Source organism: Castanea sativa, chromosome 1 (assembly GCF_040712315.1).
Source record: "Castanea sativa cultivar Marrone di Chiusa Pesio chromosome 1, ASM4071231v1".
Classification (NCBI taxonomy): Eukaryota; Viridiplantae; Streptophyta; class Magnoliopsida; order Fagales; family Fagaceae; genus Castanea; species Castanea sativa.
This window is the reverse complement of record NC_134013.1, coordinates 13,823,710-13,844,149: the sequence shown is the minus strand read 5'-3', so window position 1 is coordinate 13,844,149 and position 20,440 is coordinate 13,823,710. Positions and strand designations below refer to the sequence as shown.

At 36.1% G+C, this 20,440-nt stretch overlaps 1 protein-coding gene and 1 pseudogene across 1 annotated transcript; one reads left to right on the top strand and one right to left on the bottom strand.

Moving 5' to 3' along the window:
• The first annotated feature begins 2,698 nt into the window (after positions 1-2,698).
• LOC142614907 (neutral ceramidase 2-like) lies at positions 2,699-12,990 on the top strand (annotated as a pseudogene).
• Positions 12,991-13,283: 293 nt separating this feature from the next.
• On the bottom strand, positions 13,284-19,565 carry LOC142621752 (alcohol dehydrogenase-like 7). The gene is made up of 10 exons (XM_075795141.1): positions 19,520-19,565; positions 19,266-19,402; positions 19,105-19,151; positions 18,691-19,019; positions 18,058-18,140; positions 17,892-17,967; positions 16,236-16,300; positions 14,932-15,027; positions 13,857-14,024; positions 13,284-13,479 (listed from the first exon to the last, which is right to left on the bottom strand). Exons 1-10 carry the CDS (start codon positions 19,563-19,565, stop codon positions 13,363-13,365), a joined length of 1,164 nt encoding a protein of 387 aa, XP_075651256.1. The 3' UTR covers positions 13,284-13,362.
• Positions 19,566-20,440: the final 875 nt, after the last annotated feature.

The following is a 20,440-nucleotide window of genomic DNA, read 5'->3' as shown; positions in this document are numbered from 1 at the left end:
TTGCTGATATGAAAAAGTGGCTATATTTTAAAGTTCGATGAGCTCATTTTATCACATCTGATCTGATGAGTCTCGTGGGAGGCTTCCCTTCTGATGCTGAAAAGTACTACTAGCTATAGATATTGAGGTTTCGTTTGGATAGAGCTTATTGCTAAAAATTAAAAACTGAAAACTGAAAACACTGTACCAAAATAATTTTTAAATGTGTGAATAGTATCGTGGGACCCATTTTTAATAAAAAAAATTCTGTAAAGTGAAGTTTGTGGGTCCCGTGAACAGTACATGGGACCCACCAATGTGCTGAAAAGTCAGCAAAATTGGGTTACTGTTCATGCACAGTGCATGAACAGTAACCTTTGTCCCCTGACCCGTCCAGCAGCTGAAGAAGAAAAAAAAAAAAAAAAAAAAAAACGCAAAACGCTGGACGTGGCCACAAAACGCCCAATTCAAACTCAGCCTGAGTGGTTGTTGAATTATTAATGTCTCCATTCCACCCCTTGCTTTTATTCTTTAATTTGTTGTTAGCAATCGATGTCAGTGATTTACATCAAGATATTTTGTAGTGGTCGACATAGATCACCATTAGTTTTATCGGATAGAAAAGAGCTAATTACTGATAATAGCAAGTTGTGCTACTCCTCTTGGTGGTTTTTGACCACACAATAAGTAGCTATGTTGGCTTTATAAATGTAACAAGCCTTTCGAGAATTTTCTTGTAATAATATAGGGCTTGGGCTTTAAGTTCAAACTTACATTTTTACATTTTAAACAATATTACATACTTTTTTCATTCACATATTACAAAAATCTTATCTCAAACTACAAAAATTTCATCTTAAACTACTCTACCAAACAACCCATAGTTTCCTAAAATGATTTTTGATTGGTAAACTGTTTTGTTATTTTTGGATTAATTATATATGCTAAGTACATTGTGTATGTTGTCTAAAAAAGAAAGAAAGAAAAGTACAATACTAACAAATTTATGGAATACAGACAACATGTACTTTTATATTCCATACATGGAACATGGTGCCCAATATAAAAGTACTCAAAAAAGTACTTTATAAATGCAACATAAGTGCTCAATATAAAATTCAAAATTTCTAATTATATAAAACTTATAGATCTTTCAACTACTAAATAATATATGACTTACATAAACAGAATTTATGACATTAAAAATCTAAAAAGAAATTGAATTAATATTTTAGTTTAGTTATTTCTTACATAATATAAAATATTTTGCTCACATTTTAAAGCAAAATAGCAAAAGCATACATAACTACGTATGAGTTTGTGTGTGTGTAATCAATTGTGATATGAGTTTATACAATATTATCTTGGTCCTACGGTCGACCCCAAAGGAAATTTTTTTGCTCTGTTCCCAAACCATAGTAGCCTTGTGACTTGTGTGGGCTTGGCTATGGATAGATTGATGAAGTAGCGTTTGGGCTGCTTGAATGCAAGATAGGGTTGGACTACTAGAATGTATCGATCGGCATGTTGTCCATTATGTGGGAAATGCGATTTTGGGCTATAGCTTGCTTTGCTAAGTGTGGAGGGGTTGCTTGTGAGTGGTGATGATATTACGCGTGTTGTGTGGGTTGTGTTTGGCTAAACTTAGAGCTAGGTACAGGCCAAGCCTTCTACATAGTGGTGCATGGATCAAGTTCGAATTGGACATTTGCTTGCCCCATTAAGTGTGTTTACATAGCTTATGTAGATCAGTGGCATTGTCTATTTTCTTTTATGATAAGGATCAAGATTTGAATCTCTCTTTCCCCATTATTGCAATTATCAAATCACTAGTAATATGATTTTTTTTTTTTGGAAAAAATTATAATCCATGCTACCATGAAGTATTGTGTTATATAAAGTATTAAGTATGCTCTTAATATTTGTTTAAATTACTAATCTAATAAAAAGGCATTCAATAGTTTTATACCAAAGATTTGTTAGTTTAACTTAGACCCTATGTTACACAAGTAAGCTTTGTGGATTCACAGTTGAACATCTTCCTTCATCTCTTGCTCTTGTTCTTGATCCATGTATTTAAGTGGCTGAATCAAAAGGTCAAACAATATTTATGCTCATACTCGACTCATAAAAGTATTAGGTTCTCCTATATAGTATAATGATGCAATATTTTCTTATCTCATATGCATCGTGGATCACATCATAGATTAATTAGCGAGTTCTATTATTATGAGACGATGAGTATCTCATCACTGTTCTGTTAGAGTATGGAATAATTACTCTATTCTATCTCTCATTTCTGAGTCCAAATAACAAGATTTAGATACTTGAAGTCTCAAACACACTGGCCTAAATATAACGTGAGGTCATGTAGAAACCTTAATGGCTTTGGTTGTTTGTGACTGCTTTGTAGGATCTAATCGGCGGTTAAAGTCCCATAATTCCCATTATAATTGACAAGAGCACACCTTTGTCCATCTCACATACGGAGAAATCCAAGAGGCGATGATCTAGTGCCAACTCAAACCTTACATATAGACAAAACAATGTAAGATCCTCTTTTTCTTCACTTACGGTCCAAAACTTGCAAAGAATCTAGTTACTAAATCCTAAGAAACAAAAGTGTCAAAAAGTTCCCTGAAGTTCAAACCAACGGCCTTATATATCTTTGAGCTAAACAAATATTTTGATCAAATATAAGGATAAGCATTAAGCAAAAATGCATCAACACCCACATCGTGTATCACTTGTGATTGTAATCAGTATTATCTGTGGTGTGCTTAGAGCCACTAATGGGGATTACTTGATAGGTGTAGGAAGCTTTGACATGTTCATCAACAAAGGTTAGCATTTCTTTGCATGGTGTAATCGTCTTATGTAATCAGACTTTTCAACTTACCAAAAAAGAATATATGTGATTTTGTAGGAGACGTGGAAAATGCGGGAATAAACAGGAGCCCAAGTGCATATTTGTTAAACCCGGCAGAGGAGAGAACTCGGTACCCAAACAACGTTGATACCCAAATGACACTGTTGAAGTTTTTTGATGGTGCAAGCAAGAAGAGCATTGGAGCCTTTAGCTGGTACGCAACGCATGGAACTTCCATGAGCAGAGACAACAAGCTCATCAGTGGTGACAACAAGGGTGCAGCTGCTAGATTCTTCGAGGACTGGTTCACTTCTAAGTCTAACACTAAATCATCCTCCACACGAGTCACCAACTCCTCTAACAGATCGAGTAAGTTCATCTCGAAACCAAAGTCTTAGGTAGTCAGCTTGTCACATTTTACCTTATCAAAGTGTAGTTACACAAAAAAATATTTTATTACTTTTTTTTTCTTTCCATTTTATTAAGTAACATGTTATATATAATTTGTTAGAAATACTGAATTGAATAGTATTGTATTTCTCAAGTAAAATAATATACATGAGTGCCTTTATATAGGAGGCATATGAGTGTTGTACAAGTAAATATGAGTGCAGTACAAGTAGTACAGTGTGCAGTACAAGTAAGTGATCTAAATGGGCCAAGCCCACATATGAGTGTACGTTAACAGCCCCCCTCAAACTCAAGGTGGATGTGAGACCAACTTGAGGTTGTCAACCAAATCACGAAGGCGTCCCTTAGGATGGGACTTGGTGAAGATATCTGCAAGTTGATCTTTGGAGGAGACAGAGAAGAGCTTGAGAGCACCATGAACAAGATGATAACGGATAAAATGACAATCAATCTCAATATGTTTAGTCCGTTCATGGAAGACATCATTATGAGCAATGTGAATGGCACTCTGATTATCACAATAAAGAGGTGTGGCAGAGGATGTAGACACACCTAAGTCTGTAAGAAGCCATCGTAACCAAAGAAGCTCAGATGTGGTATCGGCAAAGAGCACGATATTCCGCCTTCGGCATCTTGGAGCGGGCCACAAAGGTTTGTTTCTTACTTCGCCAAGAAATTAAGGAAGAGCCAAGTAGAAAACAATAGCCGGTGGTAGACCTACGATCGTGGGATCTCGCACTTGTCGGCATCGAGAGAATGCACGAAGTACAAGAGGAGATTGAGCCGAGTAGAAAAGGCCATGGAAGAGAGTGCCCTTCGGGTAACGAAGAATGCGCGGAACAACGGCATAGTGAGTCGACCGTGGAGCGGACAAATACGCTGACGATGAACGCATAAGAAATGTCCGGACGAGTAGCGTGAGATAAACTAGGCTCGCCAACTAATTGTCGTAAAGAGAAGGATTAGACAATGGTTTCCCAGGGAGTCGGATGCGCATTAAGCTCAACGGGGTGTCACAGCTTTTCGTCGGTGAGTCCAAGACACGAGACAAAAGATCAGAAGCATACTTGGCTTGAGTAATATAAAGACCATCTGAGGAACGAGTGATTTCAAGCCCCAAGAAATAGCTAGGATGTCCAAGATCTTTCATCTCAAACTGCTGACTAAGAAAATCCTTGAGTTCTTGTATGCCACTAAGGTCATCACCAGTTATGATCATATCATCCACATAGAGGAGAAGTAGAATGGTGCCTTTACATAGAGGAGAAGTAGAATGGTGCCTTTATCAGTACGACGAAGAAATAAGGCAGCATCATAAGGACTGGCAGTGTAACCCAAGCGAGAAATAGTAGAGCTAAATTTTGCAAACCAGGCTCGAGGAGCTTGTTTAAGACCATACAATGCTCGGTGAAGGCGACAAACCTTGTTGGAGTCAATGGAGAGACCTGGAGGAGGTTGCATGTAAACTTCTTCACTCAAGTCCCCATTAAGGAATGCATTTTTAACATCCATCTGAAAAAGATCCCATTTTCTAGCGGCAAAGACGCCGGGAGGGCACGAACGGATGAGATGCGGGCAAGCTGGTGCAAAGGTCTCTTCATAATCAATCCCATACTCTGTGTAAAACCTTTTGCAACAAGGCGAGCCTTATAGCGCTCAATGGACCCATCCGAGCGAGTCTTAATCTTGTAGATCCACTTACAACCAACCACAGACGTCCGGGAGGGAGAGGAACTAAGTCCCAAGTATGGTTTTTGGTTAATGCATCAATTTCCTCTTTCATTGCAACCTGCCATAAAGGGTCGATGGAGGCCTCACGATAGGTTTGAGGCTCGTGGAGTGTAGCAAGTGCGGTGTAACAATGGTAATCAAGTAAATGTGTAGGAATGGATCTTACCGGGTTGAGTGACGAGGTGGAATGTCTTGTGGAGGTGGAAGGTCTTGTGGAGGATCTTCGGGCGGAGCTGAAGCGGGGGACCTAGGCTCGAGTTGGGATAGCTCGTCATCAATGCGCTCATCTTCGACTCCGGCCGGAAGAGACATTAAAAGGATCGGGTGTTTGTATAGAAAAGTCTAAAAGAGGATCAATAGGAGTTGGAGAAGGAACATGAGACTCCTCTGGAAAGACTTCAAGTACAGATGAGGTAGTGAGGGAAGAACGAAAATGAGAGAGTTCAACAAACAAGCGGTGTTCCCAGAAGACAACATTACGAGAAACACGAAGGCGATGAGAGACAGGATCATAACAGCGATACCACTTTTTGTGTTTCGCCATAACCAAGGAAATGAAGAAAGTCTAGATCGAAGCTCAAGTTTGTTGTGCTCATGAGACTGAAGAAGAACGAAACAAGCAGATCAAAAAGAGCGAAGGTGATAATAGTCAGGGGGTGACCCAAAGAGGCGCTCATACGGAGTTTGATTATCGATGACAGTGCTTGGAATGCGGTTAATGGTATGAACAGCATGAAGAGCAGCTTCACCCCAGAATGGAGGAGGAACCTTGGCAGAAAGAAGAAGAGTACGAACAGTGTCAAGAATATGACGAAGTTTACGTTCAGCTCGACCATTTTGCTGAGAGGTACCTGGACAAGTTAGATGATGTACAGTGCCATAGGAGTGTAACAGAGCTTGAAAAGCATATTGAGTGTATTCAAGAGCATTATCAGAACGAAATATTTTAATTCTTTTGGAGAATTGGGTTTCAACCATTTTTGCAAAGTTACTGTATATTGGCAAAATTTCAGAACGAGATTTCATAGGAAATATCCAACTATAACGAGAATAATCATCGATGAAAACAAAAAAATATCGAGATCCACCAATACTAGCAACAGGAGAAGGTCCCCAAACATCAGAATGAATTAACTCAAAGATACTAGTAGAAATAGAATCACTATTATTAAAAGGTAAAGCTGGCTGTTTTCTTAACTGGCATGAAGTACAATCAAAATTGTCTTTGGACACAGAACCTAACTAGACTTAGAAGCTAACTGTTGTACCCGAGAAGATGGTGCATGACGAAGACGAGTGCCAAAGTGAGAGAGAAGGTAGGTAAGACACCGCACGGCAGCGAGCCAACGGACACGGAGCAACGGAGTGGAAGATGAAGATTATCCACTGGAAACATACGCCCGACTCTAGGGCCGGTCCCAAGCTCTTGCCCACGTCCTCGGATCCCGCACAATACACCGGAATAGTCAAAAATAAGGCGATAACCTAGTTCAACTAATTGTCCCACGAACACAAATTATAGGATAGGTCGGGGAACATGGTAGACCCCGGGAAATCGCAGAGGTTGGAGGTTGAAACAAAACCAAGACTATTCCCATGCATGGTGGAACCATCGGTATGTGAATATTGAGGGGATGTGGAGCGGATTAAGTTTGGAGAATAAGGACGAGTAAGGTGTCATGTGATTGCAACATGCAGAGTCAAAAAGCCAAGTTTGAGACTTACGGGTAAAGGCGAGAGAGCGAGTGGAAAGAGATGCATTACCGACCATACGAACCGCTGAGCTATGATCTCCCGTAGGTCGATGGAGGTGAGAGGTTGATAGTGGATCAGTAAGACGGGACTCACCGAAATGGGAGGCATTGGCGGAGTAGACTCGATGTGTTAGCAAGCTGTGAGATTTGTTGCGACGGTAACAAGTCTCAATAGTGTGGCCGGGGCGCTTGCAATAGTTGCGAGAACTTTTTATTGGTCCGTTCGCGACGATTCTTTGGAGCCGGAATGAAAGAATCACCTGAGTGCTGAGTTTGCTCTATGGAAGGAGTAAGGGCCAGAACATTAAACTTATCCTAGGCTCGAAGAGTTGCAAGACGAGCTTCTTCTCTGACTAACTCATTCATAGCAGTATTAAGAGAGGGAGGAGGACAACGATTCAGAAACTGACCTCGAATGGGCTCATAGTCCTTGTGGAATGACATCAGGAACTCATAGAGACGAAATTCATCTCTAATAGCAGCATATTGTTGGGCATCTTTTGAGCATGCCCAAATTGGATCAGAAAGGTCAATTTGGTCCCAAATGAAGCGAAGCTGATCATAGTAGTCATTGATGGACTGCCCCGGTTCTTACCTGAGTTGATGCAATTCAACCACTAACTGATATTTCATAGATCCGTGAGTGGTAGAGTATCTTTTGGCCAACATATCCCATGCTGATTTCGCATCATCAAAGCTGCCCAGCAAATTGGAGATGGAGGGAATGGAAGTATTTCGAATCCATGTGAGGATCATGTGATTGTGACTATCCCATTCAATCATGCGATTGAGAAAAGCAGCATCTTCTTCACTTGCCCCCTTCACAGGAATAGTGATTGCACCAGTGCAATAATGCCAGAGCATGCGACCCTTAAGGAAACTGCGCATAGCTTGAGACCAAGATAAGTAATTCCTAGTCCCCTCCAATACAGTATTGATGGGACGAGGAAGAAAAACATCTTTTTTATCCATTTAGAGACACAATATGCAAAAACAGACTGCAAAAATGAAATCTACGCGAAAAACTGAGTAAGGAGAACCTGGCCCGAAAAAGTCAACTCCAGAAAAGTCAACGGTCAACGGTCAAAGTCAACGGTCAACGGTCAAAGGTGACGTCAGCAGCGCGCTGGAAGGTGACGTCAACGATGACGTGGCAGGCTGACGTGGCAAGCTGACGTGGCAGGCTAACGTGGCAGGATGACGTGGCGGATGACGTGTCTAGGGCTGACGTCAGCAGGCCGGACCTGGTGCGTGACGGCGCGTGACGGTGCGTGGCAGCGCGTGGCGGCTCAGATCGGCGTGTGGAGGCGCGTGGGCGCGTGACCTTTAGGGCAGAACCTTTGGGCGGCGCGTGAGGGTGCGTGGAAGCTCCGATGACTGTAAGGTTTTCACGAGCAGGCAGATCGGAGCAAGACGATCTTCGTGGTACCTTCAGAAAATTTTTGGGAGCAATATTCACGGCGGTGCCGAAAAGGCAGTGGTCTTTGCAGTGTTCGAACTCCCAACAATTGCCGCTACGGGTCGGAACACCGAGGACGATGTCTGGAAGACTCGAAGGTTCAACGGCGAAGAGCGTGGCGGTTGTTGTGACAGCGGAAAATATGAAGAATGGAGTTCTGGCACCAATAAAGACAAGGCTGCGAAGAAAAGGTCGAGCGGTGGCTGCTCTGATACCATGTTAGAAATACTGAATTGAATAGTATTGTATTTCTCAAGTAAAATAATATACATGAGTGCCTTTATATAGGAGGCATATGAGTGCTGTACAAGTAAATATGAGTGCAGTACAAGTAAGTGATCTAAATGGGCCAAGCCCACATATGAGTGTACGTTAACATAATTGATGTATATGGGTTTTATTTTCTCACCTTAATTATTTTACATCTCCTTTTTTACAATCAATTTTATGTATTAAAATGCTAGGCATTTTTTAAATATAGACATTTATGCATCAAATATGAATATTTGTGTAAAATAGTAATGTAAAAAAGTAAAAGAATATTTAACCTAAGAAAAGAGTTTTACTTTTCTCACATCCACTTTTATGTATTAAAATGTAAACATTTCCGCATAAAGTGTGTACATGTGTGAAAAATAGTGGATGTAAAAAGTTATGAAAAAATATTTAGCCTAAAAAAGGGTTTTAATTCCCTCATATCTATTATTTCACCTCTCTTTTTCACATCCATTTTTATGTATTAAAATGTTGACATTTGACTATCTTTAAAAGTAGACATTTTCACATCAAATTTGAATATGTGTGTAAAATAGTGGATATAAAAAGAATTTTAAAAAATATTTAGCCAATTCTCTCTCATCTACTTTTATTTGTTAAAATGTTAATATTTTTAAGATGTAGACATTCTTGTATCAACTGTGCATATGCATATGAAATAGTTTATATAAAAAATATGAAAGAATATTTAGTCTAAGAAAAGAGTTTTGATTCTCTCACATTCAATTTTTGTGTTAAAATGTTGACGTATTTTGAAAGCATAAAAACATTCCCGAACTAATTAAGTGTGAATACCAGCTCGACAAATTATGAAAAAAGAAAAGATTTTTCTATTATCCAAAGCATTGCTCTTATCTTATAGAAGAACAAGATCTCTTTTTGGTTGCTATGAAATCATAATTTTTTAATAATCATCATCATGTAACTGTTTCTTCCCTATGGGGGGTTAGACGTTAGCACACTGGTAGAGAAAGCGAGAGCAATCAAAGCCACAGGTGGAAAGCCCTGCGGTAACTCAACCAGCCAAGGTTTTAAGGTGAGGAAAAACAATGGGTCACTATTTGCAGGAGCATTTTGCCAATCAAATGTTGGAGATGTGACCCCAAATGTGCTAGGAGCATTTTGCATTGATAGTGGAAAACCCTGTGACTTCAATCACTCCTACTGTCATGGCAATGATCAGCTCTGTATGGGCCGTGGGCCTGGGTTTTGACACTTTAACCTTAATGGGCTTATGTCTTTCTTGATGCGAGCTCATATTAGTGGGTTTATGATTTTGTGAAACAGATACCCAGATGAGATACTAAGCACACAGATTATAGGGGAGAGGCAGTACCAAAAGGCTGTTTGTTTCTGCTACAGAGGAATTGACAGGGAAGATTGGTTATCGCCATGTTTATTTAAATTTTACTGATATTGAAGTTGAATTAGATGGGAACAATGTAGTCAAAACTTGTCCTGCAGCACTTGGTCCAGGTTTTGCTGCTGGAACTACAGACGGACCTGGTGCCTTTGGTTTCCAACAAGGTGATACAAAGGTTATGATAGTTTTTTACTCTCTCATTCACAACGTTCGATGCTCCAATTTTGTTAACTTTCTTTCAGGTTGGCCTGATGGGCCTAAGGAGTTTTTCTGGGCGTTATGGGGACTTATTTTGTATTCAGGCTGTAGAGTAGGGTTGGGGCAACTCTTACTAGGATAGATCATAGATCAATCTAATAATCCATACAAAAGATAATATAGGGTAAATTTAGATACAATACTTCAGTACAATACAATAGGTTTTCTAATTAAATTTATACACATAGTAATATTGAATTTAATTATTTTTGAAAAAGAAAACACTATTTGTACTTCATTGGTCATTATAGCCCTGTGTTTAAATTTAATAGTAAAATATTTCTAAGTTTTACAAGATAATATAGTTGTTTCTTTGAGAATCTATCTCCTCCAAAAAGTAATGCTACATAATACAGACACCGAAACTTTCATATAAATTGAGTTGGCAGGTTTTTATTGGTTTTCATTTAAACTCGCTACTAACATCATTTTATTATATCTTATTTACAACTTGTCACCTATGTAGTTGTGAAATTTTTTGTAAAATTTGTTATACTCTAGAATTTTTTATTTTATTTTAAATATAAATATGATAGAATTTCAATCCATATTATTTGCTTTGTAATGATTTTTTTTTTTTTTAATTATCCGGCAAGAAAATCATTTTTCTCTCTTTTGGTGGCCTGAAAGTTCAGCCCAAAAGACGTTAGGGGGAAACATATGTTTAGGCCTTTAGGGTCACAGTGAGACTCTAATAAGAGAATTTGTTTATTTCGGCCGTCGGGCCTATTGGATCGAATCCTATATATGACTATAATTATTATTGTTGTTTGAGTCTCTGAGATGTCCCTTTGTTTGCAGATCAACAAGTTATGGAGAAAGTTGAGAGACTTGCTTAAGGATCCAACCCATTATCAAGTGCAATGCCAAAAGCCCAAAACCGTTTTACTAGACACTGGTGAAATGTTTGTGCCATATGCATAGGCGGTAAGACAAACTAGTCGGCGACTCATTAAATTTTTTACATATTTATTCTTTCTCATTCATGTTATTATTAACTTTATTATAATTTTTTCTAAGAAACTAAGTTATTTAAAAAGTATAATTATATCTAAGAAACAAAACATGTACATAAACTAACAGTAAAAATTAATTGACATTTTATGTTATTAAAACAAATACATCAATATTTATGAACCTCATGTCATGACCAGGGAAAATATTCAGCATGAAATTAAAGTAGCGCAAATAATTTTTGAAATTAAAAGAAAATTCCAAATATTTATTGGGTAAGCACCACATTAATTTGGTCCTTAAAATTTATCAAAATTTTCAATTTGATCCCAAGACTTTGAAAAGTAATAACCGACTCTCTCTTCCCATTACTTTTTAGTAGTGCTGATGCTGAATAATTTTCCTCCTACTCTCTCTTCCCATTTTAAGAAACAACACCTTTTTATTCAAAAAACATATAAATAATAGCATCACCTTTTTTTAAGAGTTAGAAGTCATTCTCTCTATTTCCCATTTATGTATTAAAAGAAAAAGAAAAAGAAAAATTGAGAGAACCATTAATTGAAAGTTTAGTAGTGCTTAAGCTTGAGTGCTTGACTTTCACTAGGCTATAAACTCAAGAAGGGACGCATCAGATTATTATTGTTGTTGTTGTTGTTTGGCTTACACATAACACAATAGATTTTCTAATTACTGGTAGGTTTTGTGAATATAAATGCAGCCAGCGATTCTTCCAATTCAAATGCTAAGGTTGGGAAAGCTGATCATACTTTCTGTACCAGGAGGTTAGTTTTTCCATCTAATTATATCCTGCAGAAAATAAATCACTTTTCTTGTTTGTGTGTGCTTGTGCGAGTGTTGTCATCTAAAGTAGGAAAATGACAAATGAAAGTACATGAAAATGAAACCTAGAGGAAACCTAAGTACTAGATATGAAGTACTGAGATCTTGCATGATTTGTATTACTTGTTAGGATAAAATCTAAACCAAGCACCAATGACAATCTCTAAGCTATTGAGAATTGCAGAGTTCACAACAATGGCGGGGCGACGACTAAGGGAGGCAGTTAAGGAGACACTCATAAGTAATGGAAATGGAGAATTCAATAACAACACTGAAGTTATAATAGCCAGCCTCACCAATACTTATTCGCAATACATTGCAACTTTTGAAGAATACGAGCAACAACGATACGAGGTACATAATCAGTGACAACTTCACATGCAAATGCTATGATTACCATTCTTTGGAGAAAAAAAAGTTGGGGTTAAATAGAAATCTATCCCTGTTGTTTACCATGTCATTAGGAATATATGAATTTTAAGTAATCCTTAGGCCTTATCAGTTTTGGGGATATATGCAAAATTTTATTTGGTATATACAGGCTGCCTCGACCCTCTATGGTCCACATACATTATCAGCATACACCCAAGAATTCAAGAAACTAGCAGAAGCAATGGCAAAAGGAGAAAAGATCATGAAAGGTCCTTCACCACCAGATCTTTTTAAAGCACAACTCAGCCTCCTACCTGACCCTTTTGGAGACTCACCTCCTCCTGGAAAAAACTTTGGTGACATGAAACAAGACATCATTGTACCCAAAAATGGCACATTCACAAAGGGAGACAAAGCAAGTGCCACATTTTGGAGTGCAAACCCAAGATATGACCTGTTGACAGAAGGCACATTTGCAGTGGTAGAGATGCTTCAAGGGCAGCATTGGACTCCAGTTTATGATGATGATGATTTCTCTTTGTTTTTTGAGTGGAAAGTAGATGACAGTAACTTGTATAGCATAGCAACCATTGAGTGGGAAATACCAAAGGAGGCTGGCTCCGGGGTATATAGGCTAAGGCACTTTGGTTCGTCTAAGAAAACAAAGGACTCCCCGAACGAGTACTTTACTGGGGCATCTAGCTCGTTTGCAGTATCATAAACATTGTCCGAAATAACTGAAATCGTAACTTTAAGTAATGCACGATATCAGTTATTTTGGACAGTGTGAAGGCACACAATATGTAAAATAAACACAACCCATCATGTGTATCTTTATCCTTACATAAAATAATAAGACATTATTTTATATATGGTGAGTACAGATTCTCTTTCGAGTAAGAATTGGGTGATGCCATTTATTTACCAGGTCTTTGGCAAATAAATAGATACTTATTTAATTTTGGTAATTTAAAAATTGAATAGGTACGTACGCAAATAAAACACAACAAAGGCTATTGAGAGAACTCAAGTCATGATCAAAATGAACACATCCAAATGCACGAAGAGAAATAGGTCGCTTGTGAAGTTGCTCTCATTTGTCCATCCAAATCACACATCGGAGAGACTCTCCCGTAAGAAGTAAATCGAAAGCTTTGTTGATGTCTTCGAACTGTATCTCATGCGTGACAAATTGATCCAATCGCAGTTCCTGATAGTTATTAAGAAAAAAAATGTTGGGAACAATATGGAAACGAAAGCAAAACTTGATGGTTGTCATGTAAACAACAAGTACAAGAAGCAAAATAGCCACCACAAAAATGCAATCCAGGAATGGTTACTTTGCAAGCTAATTAGCATGATCAAAACAAAGCTTAATTTGCTAAGGCTTAAATAGACTAGTGTCACTGTCTATTTCACATCATCTTATAAGCCCAATTTTTAGCTTTTAACCTTATTGTACGGCTTTTTAAAATCTTTTTTTTTTTTTTCTCTTTTTCAAGGTGCAAATATACTTTAGCACTCTTTCAGCAAAAAAAATTCAGTAAAAAGTTAGATAAATTATTTCCAAACTATCAAATTAATCACCTTGTTCAAGTAACGTTGGAGGAGGATGGGAATATCAGTTTTAGCTTTAACTCCTCCAAAGATGCATCCCATAATGCTTTTGCCCCCGCAATTAAGGATATCGTGATAATTAAGGCCCAATTCTGATCCAGGTTTGGCCACTCCTATTATTACAGTTTTTCCCCAACCCTGAAGGTAAATAGAAAACAAAAATGATTGTATTTAGTGCATGCAACAAGAATAATTATATGTATCGAAAAAATACGTTTAAAGACACAAAATTTTCCACATGTTGAGGTGGCATAATGCCATTAGTATTAAGAGTGATGCTTAGAATACTAGATATTTTATGTCAAATTTTAAAGATAAAAAAAAAAAAAGTAACTAAATATTTTAATTATTACTACAAAATATATACAATAAGATATAACAATGAATATGATTGATGAATAATCAATTTGAAAAGCCTGTGTAAGAAAATTTGCAATATACCCTATGTTACTATTTATTTATATTATATTATTAGTCTGTCATTAATCATAATTACTGTCATGTCAATTTATGAGTATTTTGTAGTGAATAATAAAACAAGGGGTTTGTGGCACAATAAACAATTATACGCTGTCATCAATCAACAAAATAACTGCATATAATTTTTCTTGAATATTCTCTTCATATAATGTAAATTTTATTGAAATCACAGACTTGTGCTAATGTTAATTTGGGAAATTTCTAGACTAGCATATTGAAATAGCCAATTTCCCTACCCTTTTCGCAATAAATCGTTAGACTCTCAGAAGTGTGAAAAGTTCACAAGCTTGAACCCACTTGATCATCAATGCATGAATTATTTTTTCTTACAAGTAGATCAGCTGTCTCAGTTCATATAAATATAGATCGGAGAGGTGTGATGCTGGGCTCAGATTTGATACACGTACTATGTCTATGCCAATTAAGTCATAAAGCAATCGGACCACATGAGATATCTAGAATGCAGTGGGTAGCATTGAAAAGAAATTCAGTAAAAGATCATATATCGTATGCCATGCTTGTGTGTGTGTGTGTGAGAGAGAGAGAGAGAGAGAGAGAGAGAGACATTTCTGCAACAGGAATATGCTTCATGCACCATCGATGGTAATCCAATGCATTCAAAGCAATAGTCTGCACCCCCACCAGTCATCTCATTGATCACCTGCAAAATGAGAGAGACAGAAACAGCAACAGATTAAAAATAAAAAAAAAAGGGAGCTAAGCGTTTACTGATTTACACCCATCAGCAGTAAAGACTTCTGTCTCACAATTTCAAAATCTCTATTCCTTATCACCATTAATTATCGTGCGATAACTTGGTAACCTCATCTATAGCTAGTCCCAACCCCACTGGGGTTCTCGAAATTCTTTCTAAAGTAATTATTAAGAAACTTAAATTATAAAAAACTCTAATAAAAATAGAACTTATATATATCGACATTAATATCAATCACAAAAAAAAGTACACAAATATATAAAATTTTACAATTTTCTTCTATTAACAAAATGAAAATGCAAAATATGATTGATGAGAGATGAAATAATAATTGAGAATGTTAAGATGGGGGTAATAAAATAAGAGAGCCTAAATGACAATAGAGGAGAAAAATTGAGAGAGAGAGAGAGAGAGAGAGAGAGAGAGAGAGAGAGAGCAACGTGGGACTATGAGCCAAGCCATCAAAGAGAGCCGAGTTGCTACAAATGCAAATTCAAGGAGAGCATAGCTGCCAGCATTACCAAGGAAAACTTACAGTCACAGTATCTCTCTTAATACTTCTTTTAAAGGAAAAATGAAATTATGGATTTTTTATGAAATAAATTGAATGAGATGATAAGCGCTTCTTGTTTGGCCTATTTTTACTATTGTTATTTTTAAGAGGTTTGTTGAATAAATGGTATTTAAACAAAACATTTCAGTTATTTTTAAAAAAATAATGTACATTATTTAGTTTTAGCAAGTATAATGTTTTTTGGGCAAATCAGGGTGAATTAGGCTGTTCACGTGAACAGTGAACACCCTGGCTTGGACTTGGACTCTTGGAACTGACACTGCCTACCCCCAACCAAAAAGGTTCTTTCTGTTGTAAAAGATGCAAAATCAATCACGGGCTGCTACCAAGCTCTGGAGTAATCTGTGAAAGAACTTGCTTGATGCATAACAGAGACAATTCTTTTTTTTTTGTTTTTTTGCTAACCATAACAGAGACAATTCTTGTGCTTACTAGAGGCACAAGTTGAAGCCACTAATAAGCGTATTCACTCCTAGATTAGTAAGAGTTCATGATCTCAATATTACGAGTAAATAGAAGTATACAACTAAATAATAACAGACCCATTAAACAATCATTGTGCGTAGGTTAAGAAAAAGACCTGGCTCACAGATTTGTCTCCACATTCTCCGCCATTGACAAAGTCTGTGACTCCGAAAATTTTCCCTGATTTAACAACAAAAAAATCATCATATTGACCCAATGCAAAGCTCACTCATATAGTAAATAGTTTCATTATGACAAAATATTCTCTACACTTCCATATTTAATCAACTTAGTTATTATTATGAGTTACTAGCTTGTAACCTCATGCACATGTATGGATATACTTAAAAAATACACATTAAAATCCATAATATAATTTTTACATATATAATTTATATATTATTGATAGTCATTATTAGGTAAAAAATATAAATTGTCCATTTTTTAAATATTTTTATGCTCATTAATTGTAGACTCTTTAGTTTTTGTACACAATAACTTACTTAAATAAATATTTATGATATGGTCCTACATTTGAATCCAAAATTAAAAAATAAAACCATCTCTAAAAATAAATACACATGATGCAAAATTGGATTTCAATTGTAGAATCTAATTGGATTTTCTCTAAACTTTACTTATATATATAAATGACTTATAAATTCGAATTGTTTTTAGTTATACAAAAAAAAAAGGCTCATAAATATAAAATCATTCAAAAATTATGTTTTTTTATGGTTTACTCATATAGAACTTCTTGTTTTTTACACTAAATTAACTCATTTGGCACCAAAAAAAAAAACTTAAATTAAATGGGACACATGTCCCAAAATCAAACTCTAATTGAAATCCAATTTTTACATTGAATTAACTCACTTGGCACAAAAATTTAAAAACTTAAATTAGATAAGACACGTAGCGCAAAATTAGACTCTAATTGAATTTCAATTTAAAATCTAATTGAATTTTCTCTTAATTTTACCTATTTTATATATATATATATATATATATATATATATATATATATATATATATATATAGATGACTATAAGTTGACTTTAAAAAAAAAAACCAACCTTTGTATTGATCACAACATATAAAGAAAAATAAAATCATCTATCCTCCATTTAAAGTGGTCCACACTCCACCAATTATAACTTGTCACATTTTCGTTAATTTGTAAAAAATATTGTAAAATATTTTTAACTCTAATATTTTCTTACAAAACACTCACTAAATACTAAAAAATGAATACATATCCTCTGTACCACATTTTGTATTCCACTTTATAGTCCACCAATTACAATTTGTCATGTTTTTATTTTTTCCATTTTAAACTTTGGCTATTTTATAAGAAAAGTTAAACAAATATGTGGCAAGTTGTAATTGGTAAAACATAAAACGGAACACCAAAAAATAATGTGGAGAATTTGTATTCCTTAAAAATGGCAAAAATAAAAATGACAATGCTAAATATACATTTTTTTTTTAAATTACTGATGCAGTAAATGGTTATAGGTGTGAAAAAATTATGTTAGTGGTAGACTTGAGAATTAGTGAGAATTGGTTAGAGCAATGACCTGTAAAAATGTTATAAAATAGTTTATAATTGTAGCATTACTTAGCAAAAAATTAAACAAGTAATATGTGGTTCGCAGAGATAATTCTCTATTTTAGAAAGGGATGGCGTCTGTTATCTTATTTCATCATCAAGACATTGAGTTTCATATGGCCCAAAAAGACAGGTGGTCTGCAGAGATAATTTTCTTACCCATTTCAAATTTTTTTGAGTTAAGATCCACACCAATAATTCTAGCAGCGCCACCGAGTCTAGCTCCTTCTGCAACCTAGAAAACCGAATTATATATGAGTTTCTGTAAAGTATCAAAGATGAATGCGAGGAAAACTATGCTTATAATAAGTCTGCAAATTCATACAGCTAATCCAATGGACCCCATCCCAAATATAACAACAGTTGATCCTTCTTCCACATTTGCGATTTTCCAAGCAGCACCAACCCCTGAAAACCCAAGTTATCAATGAGATAAAACCACATCAATGTGCTCTCGGAGTCTAATAATGCATAAGTGTCATCCACAAACGATTAAAATTGGAAAATAATGACATCCTCCATTTTATGATTTAGATTAAATACTATTACTGTAATTTAAAAAAGATATATATAGAATATAGTGTGAATCCATTTATCAACAAAAACTAAGAAAAAATGGGAGGAGGGGAAATCGTTTCTATATAAAATGGAATAATTTTATAGTTCAAATTAATTATTTCAAATTTGAATGTATATATCAGGTATTTAAAATATTAAATGACATTATGTGTATCTCAGTGTAAGAAATAAATCATAATCGTGAAACATAGACCCTGTCCATATCGTTCGTAAAATGGCTAGCTTTCGATTATTTGACCTAATAGGCTCATGCATGATGCATGAATTTGTTAAACTGTTAGATTTGACAATAACTCAATCTTAAATAAGGTACCTCTCCCCTAGCTATGGCTGTTTAATTTGCTCGAGTTCCAAATAGTAATTAAAGGAAATTAATTACCTGTTGATATTCCACAGCTGAGGAGGCATGCCCTACTTGGGGAGATTGAGGGGTCAACTTTTGTTACATGGGCAACGTCTATCACTGTGTACTCCGAAAAACTGGACACACACATAGTGTGATATATAGTCTCTCCATTGAGGCTAGTGAATCTGGTGCCCTGATCATATCTAGGCATATAAGGTGTTACTTTGAAAGGCAATTTTGAACAAATGTTGCCCTTCTTTGATCTGCAACCGTCACATTCACCACAATCCGAGACGAATGTAGGGATGACAGTGTCTCCTACAGCTACTTCATGAACACCCTCCCCAACACTTTCCACTACCCTACAACACATAAAAGAAATTGGGTTGGAAATCATTGCAACAAACCCCAAAATATTGCATATGATAGAACTAATGTAAAACTAACCCAATAGCTTCGTGACCTAAAACTCTTGGATATATTCCAGGCAAATCCTTCAAACCAAAAAAAGAAAAAGAAAAAAGCGTTAAGTGTCAACAAATTTTCAAGAATTTATTAAGGTCATGAAAGTAAAAGTTTAAAGAATATATATGGTTTGAAATAACAACCTTCAAAACCCATAAACCGATATCGGTGTGACATAGGGAGCTGCATATGACTTTAATCCGAACCTCGCGAGGCATTGGCGGTGCCACCATGATCTCCTCCATCACTAGTGGCTCATTTGGTGCGCGACTAACGGCAGCTATATAGTAAACATATTGAACGTTAACAAATCAGTTGCACACACTTACAAGAAAGTTCAGGAAGCACAATTCATATCATGCAAAAGAAAATTTTCAACGAATTCCCAAAGAGTTACCTTTGCATCTAATTGGCTTCCCTTTAGTTGACATGTTCTCACCCATGCTGACAAACTAAACTCTCTCTCTCTCTCTCTCTCTCTCTGTGACAAAGGACAATGTAAGACTCGTGAGACGTAGTTGGTGGTGAGCGAGAATGTGAAGTTTTTATAAGATGGTTAGGGATGCCAGTGGTAGTGAATGTGATTTCATGTAGGTTTAAAAATAGATTTGGCATGATAGTTTTCGGACAGAACTTTATAACTATTAAAAGATTGATTAAATTGGAACATATACATCCATTTAGATTTAAGATAATAATTGAACTGTGTGTTTGACAAATTAAGGCTGTAATATCTTTAATTGAAGCCTACCTGTGCAGGTCAATGGGTTTTTAAGGGATAACAGATTACAATCAAAGTGCTTATGATAACTGTTCGATGATGGAGTTCTTGAAATCTTATCTATAAATGGATTAGAAGCTAAATAAAGTTATTCGGATAAGGGTCAAGGAAGATGGGAAAAACAAACACCATTTGAAAGAGAAATAAGGGACAAGGAATGAAAATATTTTGTTCAAGATATATAGTAATAATAGCTTGTCACATGTCTTTTTTTTTTTTTTTTGGTCATATTGGAAATTTTCATACCCGAAAAATCATCCAACATCAAAAAAGGAAAAGATCCAAATTCTTCAAGTCAGTCTTGAAAATCAAATGCCCTTAAAAGGAGGCCAAAAAATAATCAATGCCTAGATGATAAAAACTCATGAACCAAATAGCTATGAATCAAAATTGACATAAGCCAAACTTTAAGAAGTGAGAAGAGTTGATCTCTCAAAGGCGGAGATAAGTGGTTTGGAGAGCGGATATGGCCGTGGGTCTTTGTTTTGGAGGAAGGAGAAGGGGTCTATATTTGTTATGTATCAGATTTTTTGTGTG

Coding starts and splice junctions, on each gene's coding strand:
- LOC142621752 (XM_075795141.1), bottom strand. CDS start 19,565: ATGGGTGAGAACATGTCAACTAAAGGGAAGCCAATTAGATGCAAAG. Junction 19,152..19,265: donor TCGGTTTATGGGTTTTGAAG/GTTGTTATTTCA, acceptor TTTGGTTTGAAG/GATTTGCCTGGAATATATCC. Junction 18,141..18,690: donor CAGCTGTGGAATATCAACAG/GTAATTAATTTC, acceptor TTGGGTTTTCAG/GGGTTGGTGCTGCTTGGAAA.